Below are 20,299 nucleotides of genomic sequence, written 5' to 3'. Positions count from 1 at the left end.
GACAGCATCACATTCATGGGGATGCGACCGTCACGCGCCCCCAAAAGAGCTCCTGAGGCTAGCCCCCTCACATGAGGAATGGGAGAAAGCGTTGAGAAGTGTCGACCAAGAATTACAGTGCAGGCTGGCGGAATGGACGGCGACAACGGCGGCCCCCTGGGGCCCCACCTAACCTCCCTCCATGACCTGACTCCCCCTTCTCCTACTATTTAAAAAAGTTGTGTCATCCTCGCTGCAAGAAGCTGCGTTTCGACCAGAAAGCCTGCCTTCGTGCATAGCGTTCGCCGCGAGCGTTTCCCGGTAACAATTATGGTTACATGCGCTGCACTTGTCGGGAAGCGTGGGAAGCAGTCAGGGATCTTTCACCAATATCGCGTTCCACTCTTAAAGGCGCAGCTTAAGCGTCCACCACATATTTTATTCGATGTACGAAGCAGTATTCTGTGTGACGAGGGATATATGTTTATCCTGTGTAAGTTCATTATAGCCTTCGTATGAAGTTACTCATTGAAGCGTTCCAGAGTATCATACTGCTGCTAATATAAATGTTTCCTAGACTCCTAAAGCAACAGTACAAGAGACGGTTGACATTCCAGGAAAATATAGAGATAATTTTAAGAGCAATTATTTGCGAAACTTTCACTTTCCTGCCTTAAATTGAGTTGTTGCAGATAATTACTAAATCCCCGTATTTCCATGTGTTTTCGTGCATCAAGCTAGATTCGTAGTTTGTTTCTTCCGTGTCCACGGTGAGCTAAACAAGGCATCTTGTTTATATCGGGGGAAAATTAGGGGCATGGTGTGGCCAATGTGGGGGCAATGTTTCAAATGGGTGGGTTAAATGTGTATTTTCCACTATAATACATATGCAAGTATAGTCCATAGCGTTATTAGTCTGTTTTACGAGCGGTGTAAAACTTAGACGGCCGCGCTGAGATAATTATAACTACAACTTAAGGCAAATGTTGCGAACATAAAGGGAAGAATCCGCCAAGTTCATGTGCGATGGTAAATGCGTGTTGATCAAATACAGGGTTAAAATAATTGTAAGCAAGTGTTCGAAAGTATCGTGCTGCTGCTGTTAGCTAGGTTTCCCAATGTCGCAAGAGAACTTTGCGTTTCATATATTTTATACCTTGAATTTGAAGGCAGCATTTTAAGTGTTAACGTTTCTGGCTCATTTAGAAGCGTTACGAATAATTATTGAACCCTCATGTTTGTTTTTTGTTGTGTTCTTTGTTTATTTTTACTTTTTCATGCGGGGTATATTAGTTTCGCCCGGTACCCTCACTCAACTAAAGGAGGCAGCTTCTTCATGTTTGGTGACTGTAAAGACAAGTTAATGGTTGATGTGCAGCGGAAGTTCAAAGAAGAGGGGTAAGTGGGGCCTTCGCAATAAATTACTTATGCAAGCACTCCACAGTGTTGTGAGCGTGCCTAACAAGCGGGAGAAAATTAAGCCGGCGGCCTTGGTAGAACTATAAAAGCCACCAAGACCAAATTTAGCGAAAACTGGTGGCACGCTATGGAAACTCTCTGTGCGAAGTAGGGTTGGATCAAACACAGCCTCTGTAAAAAAAGAAACTGTAATTCAAGTGTTAGAGCGTGTGCTATGGCTGCTGTCAACGATGCTTCCCAGTGTCCCGACATAGCTGTACTTTACAACAGGTTTATATTTTGTGGAAAGTGGATGGAGGACATGGTAACTGAAACGTGTGATAAAATTTTTACGTTCCCTGTCTAGTTAGAAGCGTTGCAAATATTCACTAAGCCATTGTTTTTCTTTCCCTGTTTTCAGGCGTCATAACGTGTTCCGACTGGGTTTCAGATACCCTCGGTGAACTAATCAATACATTTCGTTTATAATTGCCGAAAATAAAGGGCGCGTTAGGGGCAATATGTAGGTAAGCTTCAAAGACAGTAGACTAATTATGGCATTTGCAGTAAATTACGCATGCAGGCGGCCCAGAGTTTTATGAATGTGTTTTGCGAACAGAGAATTTATCCCGCTGTTCTGGCAGAACTGTGAACACAGCCGATATCAAATCTAGCGGAAATTGAGTTGGGGGTGGGGGCAGCGAGGTATGACACCGTGGTAAATGTTATGGCGAAGTAACATGTGTATTGATGAAATACCTGCTTTTTTAAATATTCACTACATGAAGTGCTCGAAAGCGTTACATGTGGGCAAGGTTTCAAACGGAGTAGTCATATATATATATATATATATATATATATATATATATATATATATATATATATATATATATATATATATATATATATATATATATATATATATATATATATATATATATATAATCTTGGCCACAATTTGTACATGACCGGAGTAGTTGCAGAAATATGGGAGAGACCTTTCCCCTGAAGAGTGGGCGTAACCACGCTGATGATGAAGTTGGTATATATATATATATATATTGTTACGCATGAAGAAAACGAAGACCAGTGAACGTGCTTGCGGTCCCAGGTGGAGGAAAGAAGAAGAGGACGACGCTCAGTTGATAAACCAGCTGACCGCTCTTGCGCTCACCTTCGCGACTTAAAGTAAACGGTCCCCTTCATCCGTAAGGGTTACAAACGGTCCCCTTCGCGCGCAACAAAGTGGTGGAGGTGCGGGGTACCGCTCACAACAACGGAACCATCACTGCCGCAGCTTCGTCGAAGCCGTCGACTTGCCGGCCTCCCGCCATCAGCCGTGACCATCTTCGACATGCCGGAAGAAGGAGCCACTCCGAGGGCAGCGCCTAGCAGTCCACTGCCATACTACCGAGTTCCACCCACCTTCGGAGGCAAAGCGGGGGAAGATGCCGACGAGTGGCTCGTCCACTACAAACGAGTGAGCAAATCCAACGGATGGGATGCAACCGCTCAGCTCACCAATGTGGTGTTCTCCCTGACCGATACCGCCCTCGTGTGGTATGAGAACCACGAGGACGCGCTTACGACGTGGGAACATTTTGTTGACGAGCTAAAGGCGTGTTTTGGGGACTCAGTCGCCAAAAAGAAGCGTGCGGAGCAGACACTGTCTCAACGGGCGCAGCTACCAGGTGAGACATGCACAACATACATCGAAGAAGTGTTAAAGCTGTGCAAGGTGGTCAATGCTCACATGTCGGAAGAAGATAAAGTGGGACATTTGCTGAAAGGAGTGGCTGAGGATGTCTACAATTTTCTAATTGGAAAGGAGAGCCTCAGTTCTGTGTCCGACGTCATTCGGCACTGCAGAACTTTTGAAACGCTCAAGATGCGTCGGATTGCGCCAAAGTTTGGTCGGTTGGCAAACGTTACGACGGTTGCCAGTGTGGACACGAGTCCTTGCCTCGACCTTCCTTCGACCATCCGACAGATTGTCCGCGAGGAACTTTCCCGCCGCGAAGGGTTGTTGCATTCAACTGTTGACCACCATGACATGTACACGTCGCGAGAGGCTATGACGGCGCCACATTCGGCCCCTTGGCAACCGATGGTTACCGCAGCGGCCGTGGAGTACAGCGCAGCCCCACAGTCGAGGATGACAACACGCCCGCCGACTCCGCGCTATGACCAACGCACTCAGCGCACGCCTTCTCGACGCCCGATGTATCCTCGTGACACACGCCACGAACCACCCCACTACACGCGGGAAAATGATAATATCCGCTTCATCGACGAACGACCAAGGTTTCGACCTCTCCCGGTGTGTTATTCCTGTGGCGTCCCGGGTCATATATCCCGGTTTTGCAACCAGCGTATGACCACGTGGTATGGCCAGCCGTCAGAGTTTTCTCGGCCCTCCGAACGGCCACACGGTGCCCCTTGGCCAGCACACGTATCATCTGGCGACGAGCATTGGCCGAGCAGCTCCCGGAATCGCTCCCCAGCATCTGACAGAAGTTTGACACCCCCACCGCAACGTCGTGCTCCCCGTTCTCCCTCACCGCTGCGTCGCACCGCGTCCCCTTCGTCACCGGAAAACTAGCTAGCGCGGCCGATGGAGGTGAGGTCGCTGGAGACGTGCTACTGACAGAAATACCTCCTGTGTTGATGCTGAAAAACAAAGTGCGCGTGCTTGTAGATAATGTCCCTGTGATGGCTCTGGTGGACACAGGCGCAACAATTTCGGTCATGAGTGTCTCTTTTAAACACGTGTTAGGGCGAAAGGTTTTGTTTAAATGGGACGAAGATTCAAAGTTCTGTGGAGTGAGTGGTGAGCCGTTGCGACCTATTGGTGTGTGTAGTGCTGACGTATTTTTGGGAGGCCATGTTATTACGACAGAGTTTGTAATTATTCCTCGGTCGACTCATGATGTTATTCTCGGCATCGACTTCTTGCGGGAGTGTGGTGCTACTGTCGACTGCCGCACAGGAAAAGTATTCTTAAGTGGTAGGATTCCATCAGGACTCCTGGAGAACCCTGTAGATCGCGAAACTGCACTATGTTTGTGGTGATACGGTCATACCTGCATCATCTACCGTTTGCGTTCCCGTTGTCTGTTGCGGCGCCGATTCCGACTGCTTCGAAGCTACCGTAGAACCGATGCACTTTAACTGTATGAAGAAGAATGTGTTGGTGCCACATTGTGTGGTGTCGATCAAAGGCGGACGCACTGGCTTATGGACCGTAAACTGTTCTAAGGAGCCCGTTATACTATCAGATGGCATGAAATTAGCCTTCGCCAGGGAACACGCGTCCTTATCAGTGGCTGAACTTACAGATGTGCCCGAAGAACCAGATGGCCACAGTTCGGAAACGGCCCTTTTGTCGATGGTAAATAAATCGCTCAGCACGAGTGAACGCCGAACGTTAGTGGGTGTGCTTTCGAAGCACGTTTCGGTATTCGACTTTGCGCAGAAGGACACTATACCTGCAATCCCGGCGTCTCGAACGCGCCATACCATCAACACGGGTTCGGCAAATCCGATTAGACAAAAGCCATATCGTGTTTCACCATCAGAGCGCCAGATTATCAACGAACAAGTGCACGAAATGATGAAAAAGGGAGTCGTACAAGAGTCGGCAAGTCCGTGGGCAGCTCCAGTGATTCTTGTTAAAAAAAAAGATGGATCTTGGAGATTTTGCGTCGACTATCGCCGTTTGAATGCTGTAACAAAAAAGGACGTGTACCCACTCCCACGTATTGATGACGCAATAGACTGCCTTCATTCCGCCTCTTACTTTTCCTCAGTGGATTTACGATCCGGCTATTGGCAAATTCCGATGCATCCTGACGACAAGGAGAAGACTGCCTTTGTAACCCCTGACGGGCTCTTCGAATTTAATGTGATGCCATTTGGATTGTGCAACGCTCCGGCAACTTTCGAGAGATTTATGGACACTGTATTGCGTGGCTTGAAGTGGAACATCTGCATGTGCTACCTCGACGACGTCGTCATCTTTGGCCGCACCTTCAGCGAACACAACTCGCGTCTAGATATTGTCCTGAACTGCATCAAAAACGCTGGTCTAGTTTTAAACTCTAAGAAATGCCACTTCGGAGACCGCCAAACCCTTGTGCTTGGGCACCTCGTCGACAAGGATGGCATCCGCCCTGATCCCCAGAAAACAGCAGCCGTTGAAGCGTTCAGTGCACCGCGCTGTGTCAAGGAGCTCCGTAGTTTTCTGGGGCTTTGTTCCTATTTTCGCCGATTTATTCCTAAATTCGCCGACGTTGCGTATCCGCTGACATGCCTGCTACGAAAGGACACCCCCTTTGAGTGGACTCCGGAGTGCGACTCTTCTTTTCGTCAGTTGAAGTTCCTGCTGACGTCACGACCGGTTCTTCAACACTTCAGTCCTTCAGCTCCGACAGAACTCCATACGGATGCCAGTGGCATAGGTATTGGTGCCGTCCTAGTTCAACGCTACGGTGACCGCGAACACGTGATCGCATATGCAAGCCGCTCATTAAGTAGGCCCGAGCAGAATTACACTGTGACGGAACAAGAATGCCTCGCGGTAATATTTGCGGTTCAGCGGTTTCGTTCTTACCTGTATGGACGGCCCTTTACAGTGGTCACCGACCACCACTCATTGTGTTGGCTTGTGAATCTTCGTGACCCTTGTGGCCGCCTTGCGCGCTGGGCGCTCCGACTGCAAGAATACAGCTTCACCGTCTCTTATAAGAGTGGTCGACGACACGCTGATGCGGACTGTCTCTCGCGTATGCCACTTAGTACTACGGACTGTGACGCCGACGACTTCGATCACCTCGTAGCTTCTGTGTCACCGCGTTTTCCAGACGTCGACTACTTCGAAACCGAACAGCGAAAAGACGGTAAATTAACACCGCTCTTCACCGCTACGACCGCCTCGACGACAGCAAACCATTTCTGTGTACGTGATGGACTCCTCTATAAGAAGAACTTTTCCAGCACTGGCGCACGTTTTCTCTTAGTGGTGCCGGAGAGCCTTCGCACAGCGATTCTGAGTGCTATGCACGACGACCCTACGTCTGGCCATCTAGGTTCGGCGAGGACGCTATACCGGATTCAGGAACGCTTTTATTGGCCTGGAATGCGACAATCTGTTGAGACGTATGTGGCCAGCTGCATGCAGTGTCAGCGCCACAAACGGCCATCTACTGCTCCAGCAGGTCTTCTGCAGCCGATCCCGCCTCCAAGCACGCCTTTCCAACAAGTGGGCATTGACTTCGTAGGCCCATTTCCAAAATCAGCCAAGGGAAACCGTTGGATAGTTGTTTGCGTCGACTACCTCACACGCTACTGCGAGACGGCGGCAGTGCCCTCCGCAACTGCCACTGACGTTTCGACATTCCTCCTGCAATATGTGATCCTGCGACATGGTCCGCCTCGTGTGGTCATCAGCGACCGTGGACGACAATTCACAGCAGACGTCGTAGAGGAGCTACTTCGTTTGTGTGATTCCCACTTGCGTCACTCGACACCATACCATCCACAAACGAATGGGCTTACGGAGCGCACCAACCGAACAATTGTAAACATGCTATCTATGTACGTTTCATCCGACCACAAGAACTGGGATGACGTACTGCCTTTTATCACGTACGCGTTCAACACCGCCAAGCACGAGACCACCGGCTATAGCCCTTTCTTCCTGCTGTACGCACGGCCACCCCGGTACACAATCGACACTGTTTTCCCCTTCTGCAGTCACGAAAATCCTACTGTCGCCGAGACTCTCTGCCTCGCCGAAGAAGCTCGTCGTATTGCTCGTTTGCGCACTTTGGCATCGCAGGACAGATCAAAAGCACGCTACGACATGCGCCACCGTCCGGTAACCTATCGTCCTGGTGATTTAGTCTGGCTGTGGACTCCAGTACGGAAACGCGGGTTATGCCAAAAGCTTTTGGCCACCTACGATGGACCGTTTGTGATTATTGACAGACTCACGGAAGTCACGTATAATATAGCTCGCCTCACGGCGAGTGGTAGAAGAGCTGCCAAGACACAAGTGGTCCATGTCGCCCGCTTGAAATTGTTCACGTCAAGACACATGGATTGACTCGCCCGGCGGGCTTCGTCTGCGACGAGAGGAATGTTACGCATGAAGAAAACGAAGACCAGTGAACGTGCTTGCGGTCCCGGGTGGAGGAAAGAAGAAGAGGACGACGCTCAGTTGATAAACCAGCTGACCGCTCTTGCGCTCACCTTCGCGACTTAAAGTAAACGGTCCCCTTCATCCGTAAGGGTTACAAACGGTCCCCTTCGCGCGCAACAATATATATATATATATATATATATATATATATATATATATATATATATATAACTTAGCTTAGCTAAGCTGAGGTTTCAGCTTAGCTGGAAATCGGGTTGTAATTCTCCCAAGGTCGCCCACGTCTGGTGCCTTTCTTTCTTGGGAATATATTGCCACTTATCTTGATTCCACTTCGTTGCGTATAACCTCGACAACACTATTATGTAATCTAGCGATACATTTATGCTGTAGACTTACCCATCAAGTGAAATTCTTTGTTTAATTATTAAAATTGTGTATAGCAAACGCATATTTTTTGTGAGCACTGTACGGCTGCTACTGGGCAGAATAAGGGACCTCTGTGAGGCATTCATGGCCTTTTGTCCATGTATCACCTTGAGATTTTATATAGTTGCAAGAAATAACTGCAAATTGAAATGATTTTTCTGGCCCCCATGGTTCACCACGTGTGATTGATAAATAGGTCTGTGTCTGTTAAAAATAAGCGTAATTGACAGACGTATTTGCAGGCCCTTTCACTTACTCTAATAGTAATTTGATGTGTATATATATATATATATATATATATATATATATATATATATATATATATATATATATATATATATATATATATAGAGAGAGAGAGAGAGAGAGAGAGAGAGAGAGAGAGCTATCAGATCATTTGCGGTGTTACCGCCCCCCCTTCACTGGAGCAATAGTTGGTATGCGACTGTGGTCGTTCTTTTCTTTCTTTCTTGATGAACGCAGAGGAGGGTGAAAAATGATACTGGAGCAATCGAGCGCTTCTAGAAATTCGAGCACGAATATTAACACCACTGATGAATAACCTTAATTCACTGAGGCATTTTTGCCGACGTTCGTAAGCGAACTCTTACCGATGGCAGTCATCATTGGCTTAGTGTCTGTTTAGGAAGTGGCGGTTTCTCTGTTTAAGCAGAGAAACCGCACCATCACAGTTTGTAAGTTTAACGGCATCCCCTGGCGTCTCTGTCATACATACAGCAAGGTTAACAGAGTCGCGGCCATGTCTTCGCTTTAACAACGGCATCAACTAAATTTCGAAGCATACGTTTTCCTCCCCATCGCGATCAGCGGACCTAGCATATCAGCACTGTCGTCAAAAGCGAACGAGCGGCTATGTCGTTCTCGGAAACACTTCACAGGCTGCGGAGCGTGTGATCGTGCTCTGGGCGCTTCTCTGATGCGTGCGTGCCGAGTTACGTGATACAGCCGCTACGCCCACCAGGGCTTCAGTAAGGAGCAAGTTGCGTGTGTTGTATAGGTGAAATCTGAGCGTTGAAATAACGCCTCAACGTTAGACTTCGAGGCCAGCCATCGAAATGAAGCCTACGTTTCCAGAAACATGAGGGACGAGAAGCATACGAGTGCGTGGTCTGAAGTAAACAAAAAAAAGGAAAAGAAAACAACAGTTACAACCTGAACGAACTTTTGCATGAGACTCAAAGGTGTACATTTTTTCCACGAACCGAAGATTTGTCTGCTTTGCGCATAGCCCCCGCTTCCCCGCCCCTCCACGTCGCCGCCTCCAAGATAAATAAAGACAACGTTGGTCAACTACATCATAACACCACAAAAGGGAACCTGGGTATGAAGAAATGCGTGCATTTACCTCCAATTGGTTCTCTGTGCATATTTCAGACCATATGTAATGTAAATAATTTCAGCGGTATGCTTGATACGAGCAGAGTTCTTTGATGCTCTGATACGAGTTAACGAAAATTAGCTCGATTCATGTGCACAACAGACGGGCAAGTAGGGCGAATGTCTAGGTATAGCCATGCAAAAGAACAAAAAAAAGTAGCACGCACGTGAAGGACACGGACCATTGTGAAAACCTAACTAACACGCTTTAATTCTTTCTTGCATTCACTAATCTATGTTCTCCCCGCTCCTATTTTCTAGTATAGCGTTGAACACGTCCCGCTAGCTTAATAGGAAGCGATTAAATGGGCAGAATGGTTGCTTGAAGGTCCTATACTTGCTTTAACAGCCCGTGTAAAGCGATCACTACAGCCTTTAAATGATATACGTATATACCTAAAGACGCTATGCATTGATTTCTTACACGTCTGCGCTTGTGTAAATTTATCAGGAACTGATTAGTTCAACTACAGACCCTGCTGCACACACTACACACCCTCGAAGTTGTTCTGTGCCTTTCGAAAACGTCAGCTTGAAGCCTATAGTATCCCGAACCTGTACACCCGGCTATAGGAGAAACGCTGTATAATTTAGTACTCCGATTGAATTTTAACAGGTGTGAGTCTTTAACTTGCACGAGATTTGGGCACACCGTAGTTTCAGCACCTGTGCCCATCAAAATTCACCCACTGAAACCGAGATTCAAACCCACGACCTCACAATGAGCTGCGAAGCCGTATAACCTTTGAGCCCCTGTAAATGGTATGTTTCGGTCATGCATTGATGAAGCTAAACCAAGAGTAGTTAAGAAATGTTCTGAGTAAAGTTATTAAAATTCTACTAGAATAAGTCCCCATGTGATCAATGAAGTTATCAACTACGTTTCCTGAACCAGATAAAACAGAAATGAAACCATCAGTGACGGCGTCCGACATTAAGACTTCGAAGTTACCAGCTTTTTGCATTGGGATCCTTTAAAAGTACCTGCAGCTGTAGACACCGGTAGGTTGCTTGAAACAAGCTCTCGTCAACAGAAGAAGCTTTATTACCCCATGGAATACTCTGCTTCGGTGGCTTATCCAGTTAACACAAGTAATGCGGAAGGGAGTGTTACGAAATTTCGCAGGTTTGTCAATTATTTTCCGTAGTAACATATTCGACGCAGGTACATCTTGTTTCTTCTTTGCAGAAAACAAGTCTCTGCGACATTACTCCAGTTATTATTAACTGAAATAACTTCTGATGTATAGCTTCGCGAGTAAAAACATTACCTTCGTATTGCTCTGATGTCTTTACGTTCTAAGCTGAAATCGCGTCATTTCGACGAGGCCACTTGGAATTTGTCCTTCCTCCTTTTTTCTTTCTTTTTTTTCCTTTTTCGCAGACACTGATTTGCCTGATAAAAATAAAAGAAGAAATGAAACTGCTTCTTTTGCTCATCGGGCCGGGATTTGTATTCACAAATACAAAATCTGAATTTTGTCTCCACATTTCTGTTTTCTTTTTCTTTTTTTTTTGCACTCCAAGATAACATTATCGATGAGTAGTGGCCCGGGCCTCAACGATTTCGACAACGCTATGTTCATTTTCTTATCTCACTATGTATATTATTATTGTGACTGTATTACACACTGTCTCAATTTTCCGTGTAATGTCCACGCTGAAACAAAATCTTTGTAATGTAGTCAACCGAGCGACACGAATTTATCATTCCAATGCTTCTTCATAGCCACCACTGGAGTCTCCCTACCGCAGCAGCCTAACCAAATCCATTTAAGGGAAAAGGTTCATTCTCGTCGACCTTCAATAACCCCTTTATAATGCGAGCAGAACCCAATTTGTACCTACAATGCCCAATTAGTCAATCTACTACTTTGCTACATTACTCCAATGTACCACCGCTTATCGGTTCTGCATATTACATCACTTGCTCAGCTTTACATTTGCTCTTTGTCTCAAGCGAAATAACATGTACTCCCCTTCGCTCCCAAATCTGTTCTGCGCCAATTCTATTTCAGGTATTTACGCGCGGGCAATAAAATCGCCTTCATCTCTCTCTACTGCTTGAAGTTGTAGGCAAGAGGGAATCACTTCTTTTTACCTGAACTGGGCAGTAGCAACCCCCAGTAGTCCCAGGAGGATACTTAGCACCAGGGGCCTCATGACTGGCGTCGTAGACCCGTGCAGACGGTTAAACGAGACTGGAAAAACTAAATCCGAGGAACGACTCTGCAGTCCTGGTGGTGTGACCCCCAAGTGATCCCGCTCGACCTGCAGGCCGCTTAAGTTATCGCCAGCTGCTGTCCTCATCAGTTTCCGAAAGCACTGATTTGAGGCACCACGTCGTCGCTACAAGAAAACACTCCACCGAATCACCAAGGCTGCGTTTCCAAACAGCGAGATTTTCATTTTTATTTTTTACCGCTTCGTCATGACTCCTCAAAACGCAGAGAAAAAAAATATTTCCAAAGAGTGCGTCTTTCTACAGGTAACCTGCTTTCTTCAGGATCGCCCAGCGCTATGAAAAAAAAAACGTTGTTGGTTGACGCTTCAACCTATATGGTATAGTATTTCTTGAAATGGTATGATTGTGAAACCTCATGAGTGAGTTTATTCTCGATGTCATAAAAAATATATGTTTCTTTCAAAATATAACAGCAACAGCCTTTTCTGCAATAGGTCGCAAGATGTGAAAATTTTGAGGGCTTTAATACAGTCTGATGTTCTCCGAGGTGATTGTTGACACATCTTTCCGGATTGTCCCCCTTGCATTTTACTGCAAGAAAGGAGGAGGAGGAAATAAAGAGAGACGGTAGGGATGTTAACCAGAAATGCGTCTGGTTGGCTACTCTACACGGGGATGGAAAAGAGGGAATAGAGAGAGAGGGGGGGAGGAAAGACGCGGAACCATGTATACTACGCTATTTACACATATAACAAATTTGATACTAGTGTATACGTGCCTTTTTTGTCCCTCTCCAGTTCGCGCTTTTGAATGTTCTTATGGATTACCAACGTGCCCAAACTGCCACGCTGATGTCCTTGATGAATTCACCAACAGGTACGCATGGGTGCCTCAAAAAGGCGAGAAACAGAAATGCGCGTGGTAGTGCCCCTCTTTTAAATATCGCCGTCCTGATGCAGAAAATAACGCATGAAACAAGGACAGAAATGTCCATATAAAAGAAAAAGCAAAGTAAAGTAAAGTAAAGAGCAAAGTAAAGAGCAAAGTAAAGAGCAAAGTAAAGAAAAAACAGAGCAAAGTAAAGAAACAGAAAGCAAATTAACAACGTCCGACATCCTGCTAACGTGTAAAAAACAGCGTCAGCTATACAACCTGGACTAGAGCTACTGTATATGGCTCCCTTTAACCTGGGTGTAAGAACAGAGACAGGTGCCCGTCCCTGTTCGAACCGCGCCGTCTGTCTGCAGATTGAGCTGACTGCAACTCTTTTCGGCCGTCATCCCTTTGCCGGCGGGAGCACTTCAGTGTTGAGGGAGTGGTCATCATTTCCTGACGTCTGCTGCTCCAGCCCGTCACGCGAGAAGTATAATGCTTTGTATCTGCACAAAAACACGTAATTTGCGAAGACAATCGTTATAATAGCGTAAATGATTGGTAGCTTTATAGCGATAAGCAGCAACTGAAGCAAAAAATATATCATAGATAATATCCACAGGAATACTTGTGCTCCATAGAAAATGCACGTGGAAGCTTATGGTAAGGGTGGACCAACTTAAATTTCGGGGTGGGCAAACTTGAATTTTGGGAGTGGGCTAACCCAAACTTGGGAGTGGTCCAATTTGAAATATGGGGTGGGCCAACTTGAATTTTAGGGTTGGGCCAACTTGAAGTTTGGAGGTGGGCCAACCTAAATTTGGGGGTGGGCCAACTTGAAATTCGTGGGGCCAACCTAAATTTGGGAGCGTTCCAACTTGAAATTTTGGGGTCGGCCGACTGAAACTTGGGGTATGCTTACGCATCGACAACTCCTGTGGTGTTTCACTTGTTTTGGTCACGAACAATCCGCATCACATTATTCTAGCTATCGCGTGCATCATTCAGACATTAATATACATATATCCCGTCGGGAAATGTCTATACAGTTGTGCATTTGTGTTTCTTGAATTTTCGCACCAGCGTGCCGTGTTAGCATTCAATAGACTAGGTGGACACTACTCGGCGTAAATAAAAAGTTCGAATAAAGACACTTGCAAGATACTATATTATTTACACAGTAGAGCTGAAGCACATGGATGACGAAATAAAAAGGCGCGACACAGCGCTATCCAGTCTGTCTAGCCCACCAGTCTGTCCTTTGAATATACTCTAGATTAAAATAACGAATATTAAGAATAACTTGCGCGGTTAGTAGCAATGTGCGTGCTTGGCGTGCATGCTAACCACGAACATCGTGGCAATTGGAAAGCCGTGCTTTCTCGCCTTATGTGCACAATTTGAAGAACTTTGCACTCTGCAATAGTCAGATGGTTTTGCATGTGTACCAAAGTTGAGCACTGGTAAACGCTGTATCTACAGTGGACTTTCGCGAGTTGCGAAGCACAATAAGGTTTGGATAGCGCTACTAAGCTCAGACATTTAGGAGAACATACCGAAGATTGCTTCCCGAAGGCTCGCCAGATGCTTAGACTGGTACACAGGCATATATGGGACAATTTACTATCGATTCTATTGAGATGGAGCCCCAAGTTTGAGGAGCCCCGCGCGCCGCGCCATCTGCTGAGAGAGGCTTAAACCACGACCGAAAAAATCGTCGGTGCGGCAGTCTCGTTCAGACACCTTATCTGTTCTTCCACCGTGACCTGGACATAGCTCCGGTAGTGCATGGCGTAACTCCGACTGTGTCGCTCTATCGGGGAAGTCTTCATAAAAGAGTTCTTCAACACATGGCACAATCATGTAGAGGACAAGCTAGAAAGAGAACAGCTTTTCACTGTTGGCGGTGGTCCATGGTGATAGCGGTGGTGATGGTGATGGTGGTGGTTGTAATGTTGCTATGAGGCAGGTTTAGCCTGACAGAGTTTCTCACATAGTCCGCCCCAGCGAATGGGCGTCCACGCCCAAAGATTCTTTCCAGGTGAGTACTTCTGGCAATGGCGCCGGAGGTTGAGCTGTTGGCCTTTGATGAGTTGTTGGCCCTTGATGTGTGGCGGGCCGAGCTGCCGAGCCTCTTCTGCGTGTTGAAGGAACGTTTCCACGTGAGGGTTGACTTCTTCGTCGGTAAATACAGAAACATTGCGTCTAGCATTGTTGGGGCTTGCGGCCCGTACACGAACGAGCCCGAACGGAGTAAGGATGCATCGATTTCAGCTATGCTGTGTCGTACGCAAAAGTTAGGCGCCGCACACTGGCGCTCAAGCTCCTGTTAGTCGTCTGTGTATGTACATTACTAGCATTACTAGCACGTCAAGCGTTCCTTGTGGCCATTTCTTTGTAGAATATATGCTGTCATCCAACCGTGGTTAGACCCGCCGTGGTTGCTCAGTGGCTATGGTGTTAGGCTGCTGAGCACGAGGTCGCGGGATCGAATCCCGGCCACGGCGGCCGCATTTCGATGGGGGCGAAATGCGAAAACACCCGTGTACTTAGATTTAGGTGCACGTTAAAGAACCCCAGGTGGTCGAAATTTCCGGAGTCCTCCACTACGGCGTGCCTCATAATCAGAAAGTGGTTTTGGCACGTAAAACCCCATAATTAAATTAATTAAATTAAATTAAACCGTGGTTAGTGCGACTTAGTGTCAGACGCACAGAATTTGCTTTGTTATCTCCACCATCCACGCTGCTCCCCTGCCGGCGATCAGTACTTCAGGGCACCTAAAGCACCTCCATCCACGCGCCGCCGCCGACCAGGTTAAGTACCGCCAACCTACTCTCCTCCTTCACGCCTCTCTCCCACGCAGCCCGTTAGCTTCCAGCGTCAAGCGGAACTAACGTAGCTTCCGCTTCCTGTTCCTACTAGTGAATAAAAGGTGCCCTGCATTTGACTCCTCGTGGAAAGCTTCCGGAATGTATTCGTGGAGTACTGATAGTACGACGACAAGGCAAGCGGCTCCGTCCGGTGCTACTTCCTTGTTCACTGGTGCGTCGTTTTAGGGGTAATGACAGCCCCCGCCTGAATATTCCGATAGGTGAATCATTATTGCCTTATATGTCTTCATTGAAGGCGCGCAGCTCTATGTCGGCGCGCCGCTTCAGGGCTAAAGAACTGACGCTCATTAGTCATTAATTCCAGCAATGTGTCATCCTGATTTAGTTGATACACAGGCACTCTCGAAAGAAAGACGGCGATACAAAATTTCTATCGAGACTTGTAGACCGTGGTAATGACAAACTCATGTGGCCGCCAGCACCAGCGTGCTAGGTGGTATGACGGGTCCTTTAGACTTGTGAGCCAACACAGGGGCTTCCTGGTCGCTCACGACCTTCAGTGATCTGTCACGCCACTCAGGGTGAAACTATACTAACTATAATAACAAGGCACTCACTTTAAGTCGTCGAGTAATGGCTGTCCCATTTTGACAGAGCACGGCTTGGGAAAGTAGCCACTTGTATATTGTCGTTTTCTTCTGGAATAACATGGCCCCAAGTCCTGCGAAACTTGTGTCTCTGTGAATCTCAGGATCATCATCCTCCGCAAAATACTAATTGTCGTTGGTGAATGCAAGCGGTGCTAAACAGTTCTTGTGGCAGTTCTCACAAGAATTGTACGTCGACCTCGACAATTCCTGAGAAGCCTTTCACGAAGTGCCGATAGCTGGCGCAGAGCCCCAAAAATTCGCAGATGATCTTCTTGTCAGTTGGCGATGGTGCGTCGTGGTGCCATCCTCGGTTACTACTAAAAAAATATCTGTCTTTCAAATAACTGCATATCCAACGAAAAGCAGGACCACGAATTCTCACGTCAATCAGTGTCACTGTCTTGATGCTTTATATTGTTGCAGGCGCTCTTTCTAATGAGAGGAATGCCACAGTCATGCCGTTTCATGCGTTCTTTATGCTGTTTTCACGCGGTTTCATGCTGTCTTTTCATACGATTTTTCAAAGGTTACGTAATTATTAACGTGTTCTACAGCTGAACAACCACGCTAAATCCATCTGGGTGCCACTACAGGCCACATCAACACTATTCTTTCAGTCATCTTTTCGATGGAATTGGCCAGAACACTGGAACCCTGTTAATGACAAATATAGAGGGAATTTACAATGCCTGTAGGGATCGGAACCAAGCTGCTAATGGCGACTAGATCTGAATCGCTGCAATACCAAAGCATTGCGCAATCATTCATTGTATTGGTGCAGATGTACTTGTCGTGCTTTCTGGCCACGATTTCCGAGCACCACGCAAGTAAAACCAGAAGGCCGAGGCGACGAATGCTTGCAAGTGGCCCACGGCTTGAAGCTCGTCCACAGAAAACAAATATTCATACGGGTTCTTACCTTGAGCTTGCCAAAGAAAGGCGGCGGTAATGCTCAACACAATTTGTAGGATGAAATCGAGGGTTTGAAACTCGTAAATTCCTGACCCTATATTGTGCCAAAATTTGTTGAAGTGTCGTGGACTCACTACAGCGCACAAATACTTGGTTGAAGCACTCCCGTGTGGAGTCGTTGCAAGATATTAGCATCAACGATATCGTATTTCTATGAAGACACCAGACAACGTCACAAAGTCATACCTATACCTTTTTTTTTTCCTTTTAAGCTTTCCAGAATGGAGGCGCTCGTGCGGATCACTTGCCGGCAAGTATCGCATGGCTAGATGCGGCAGTACCACGTGTGGGCTGCAAGCCAGCAAGTCTTGCGCATACTTGCTTGGCTTTGCCAATCTCTCGTGGACCTTAGTGCAGTACGAGGAGTTTCAACGGCAGACGCTTTTGCAGTGATAAGTGAAGGACCCGCACGGTTATCCACTTCTGAGAGAAGTGCTGACGAGATTCCTGCTACACGCAGCACTGATATTGCACTGCGTTGCGCTGAATCTTTTGTGCGCGAATCTTGTGTCAATATTACCTCCCTGTGGCTGTAGATAGACCTAATTTGCTTCTACATATTTTCCACCCGCCGGTAGCCGCTTAGTTCAGTTTCAAGTTCTTCATACTTTGGGAAGGGCTGACTAGTTCGCCTAGCCTTTTCCACAGCTTTTTTTAATCTCCTGTACCAGATCTGAGAGATGGCCGTGCTAGCATGTGTAATTGTAGCGACAATTAGAATTTATAGTTGTCGGAGAGCCGTAAAAACTCAGTTTCGAACGAAAGACGCAGCATCGATTGCGATAGTATAATAATAGACAGCTATACGAAATAAGGATAGTAGATTTATCGACCCTATAAACTTAAAAACATTCGCTTACTAACTGTATTAACAAGCATAGTGTCAGCGCACACACGCAAACATAAACCCATAACACTCGATAAGCGCGGACACTCGCTGTCAAAATGCTGGTGTGAGCAAGCGCGGCAGTAGCAGCGAACCAAGTGACCTTCGTGCGGTTTAACGCTTCAACGCAAGACCAGCGACCAGGTATGAGCCATGCGCAGATCACTTTCAAGATGCGGCGCGTGCGACCATGCGCGGCCCTGCAAAGTACGCACTTGTTGGCGAAGTCCAAGCCCTTCCATCCCCCCCCCCTTCCTGCTTTCCTCAATATGTGGCGCGCGAGATTGAGCCGCGATCGTAAGTTCCCCTTGCGCCCGGTCGCGAAATGCGCAGTTGCCGCCTCAGCATAACGCCGCCCATCCCACCAGGACCTTTCGCGCGGCGAAAGACGGCGCGTTTGCTCGCAGCTTTCCTCCTTCGCGCGCGCCAGACTGAGCTGCGATTGTCGGCTTTCCGCGTGTTTTCAGTCGCGCATACAGCATACTACGCGCAGCGACGGTGTTATCGCCATTGTGCTATATACAGAACATCACTGCGACGCCGACGGTGACGGCAAAATGCGGATGGATGTTCATATAATTGCTATCGCAATAAAATGTATTTGAATAGGCTCCCGATCTTCAGATAAGTAAAGGAGTATACGCTCACTCCCAAGTGGTTTTACGTCTGGAAACCATTGGTACATGCTGCATTCGAAACACCAAAAGATAAGGGTAAAATACGATAAACTATTCCATATAAGCCTTCGCAGATACGCCGAGCTACCATCGTCGAGACAGAAAACATAGCGATTCGATAATATTTTGCAACTGCAATTCAGCTTAGAACTGTCATAAAGCGGATGATGAGCATTACACTCTCCGGCGAACATCCGGGGGCCGGGCGTAGCTTTAGCACGGCACTCAGTTACCTCGAGTACGACTCCAAGGAAAAGTCTATGCAGTGATGAGAGTGAAAGTATGGTGAGCTCCTTCGTTTTAACAATTATACGCACGTAGTGGCTGTCATCGTGAGGTAGAACTGAGTGCCTCGCCTGCCTTAGTTAATGTCGAGAGTGGACGACAACCATGCTCATACTGCCAGAGATAGACGACACGAACGCCTCAAGGCCAGATAATCAACGTGAACAAATTTATCACGGATCATGTCACTTAACCTAATCGAACGGTATTGGGGAGATCCGGCTCACAGATAATGACTCTGAGGAATCTACTTTCAAAGAGTCGAAGTGCCTCAATTCCAGATTTATGGGAGCCCTTTTCGGCCAAGGTTCGCGTTGCACGGTGAAATCAGGCGAACGCACCTGGAGCGAGGGCGAGCGAACCCACGCCAGCAGGTGTGGGAGTGAGGGCGACCATCCTCTCACGGGCTGCGCTGGGAAGCACTAGCGCAATCAGCACCACAGGAGGAGTCACGTGAAATACCGTGGATATTTCACCCTGGTTGCAGTGTACTGGAATATTTTGTACGCTGATTTCATTCGCGGAACAAAGATTTGGAAGTCAAAGGAATCCCACAGGAAACAAACGAGAACCTTATTGTCGTCCTCGCTAAGGTTGGGGATCCGTTCGGAGAACAAATATCAGAGCATGACGTCGAGATCTGCCACCGTATTCCTGCACGCAGAAATACCGCAAGTATAAATAGTTAGCGTGCCACAACTGGCAGGGATCCACTCCAAGGTCAGAACCCAAGCTCTGATGCGAGTCCGAGCATCGTGGTAGTTTTAAAGAATCGTGCGAAGCGAGACGCAGTGCTTGGAAAAACACAGAAGACAAGTGTTGCCACAAATGAACTAAGTTTTCCCGTAAAGAAGGCAGTCTTCGTAAATGAACATTTATGCCCGCAAGTAAAGAAAGCACTCGCGATGACAATGAAAAGAGAGATGAACCTGTGATTCGCGTGGACGAAAGCTGCAAAAGTGTACGCACGGCAAACCGAGCAGTCCCGCCCCCTCCAGATAAGCTGTGAAGCTGACCTGGCAAAGATGTGTGACGCACGTTAGGTTTAATCATGTATTTTTTATCTATCGCATGTGATAGCTCTATCACTATGGCTGCCCCGGAAGTATCACTTTCCCTGCGAAGAGCGGTTATCTAGTCTTTTTACATTGCAATACACAGTCTGCGCGCTACAAGTGCGGTGAATTGCGTATGCTTCTTAGTGAATTTCTTGTTAGATTTCATGTAATCATGTTCACGGAAATATGGTATTGCTGTGGATCACATGTACACCGCTTACCAGGATACCAAAGTTATTACCTGAACAGATGCTCTCGTCGTGGTGGTGGTGTATTACACTTATTATTGCAAGAAATTTCATGCACCCTGTTACCACAATTCGCCAAAATCACACTTGACTACGAGATTCTCACGTTAGAGCATGCAAAATATTTGTTTGTGGTTGTGCAGCGCCCACATGGTGCGCGCGTTAGTGATTTTTTTTTCCTCAGATGCTTGTTGAATATATTGAGCCGAGTGCGTGGGCTTCTGCGCAGTCTGCCTGCCATCAAGCGGTGATTGAATTATCTGGTGC

General features: G+C 47.0%; 1 protein-coding gene across 1 annotated transcript in view; it reads right to left on the bottom strand.

Moving 5' to 3' along the window:
- The window catches only part of LOC135902993 (lysosomal aspartic protease-like), a 40,963-nt gene extending 29,340 nt beyond the window's left edge, over positions 1-11,623 (bottom strand). Inside the window, exon 1 of the mRNA XM_065433321.1 lies at positions 11,466-11,623. Coding sequence (XP_065289393.1) covers positions 11,466-11,527 — 62 coding nt within the window. The 5' untranslated portion in view covers positions 11,528-11,623. The remainder of the gene's footprint in view (positions 1-11,465) is intronic.
- Positions 11,624-20,299: the final 8,676 nt, after the last annotated feature.

The sequence above is a fragment of the Dermacentor albipictus genome, chromosome 1 (genome assembly GCF_038994185.2).
Source record: "Dermacentor albipictus isolate Rhodes 1998 colony chromosome 1, USDA_Dalb.pri_finalv2, whole genome shotgun sequence".
Taxonomy (NCBI): Eukaryota; Metazoa; Arthropoda; class Arachnida; order Ixodida; family Ixodidae; genus Dermacentor; species Dermacentor albipictus.
Note: the sequence above shows the minus strand (reverse complement) of the source record. Positions and strands in the feature narration are given on the sequence as shown.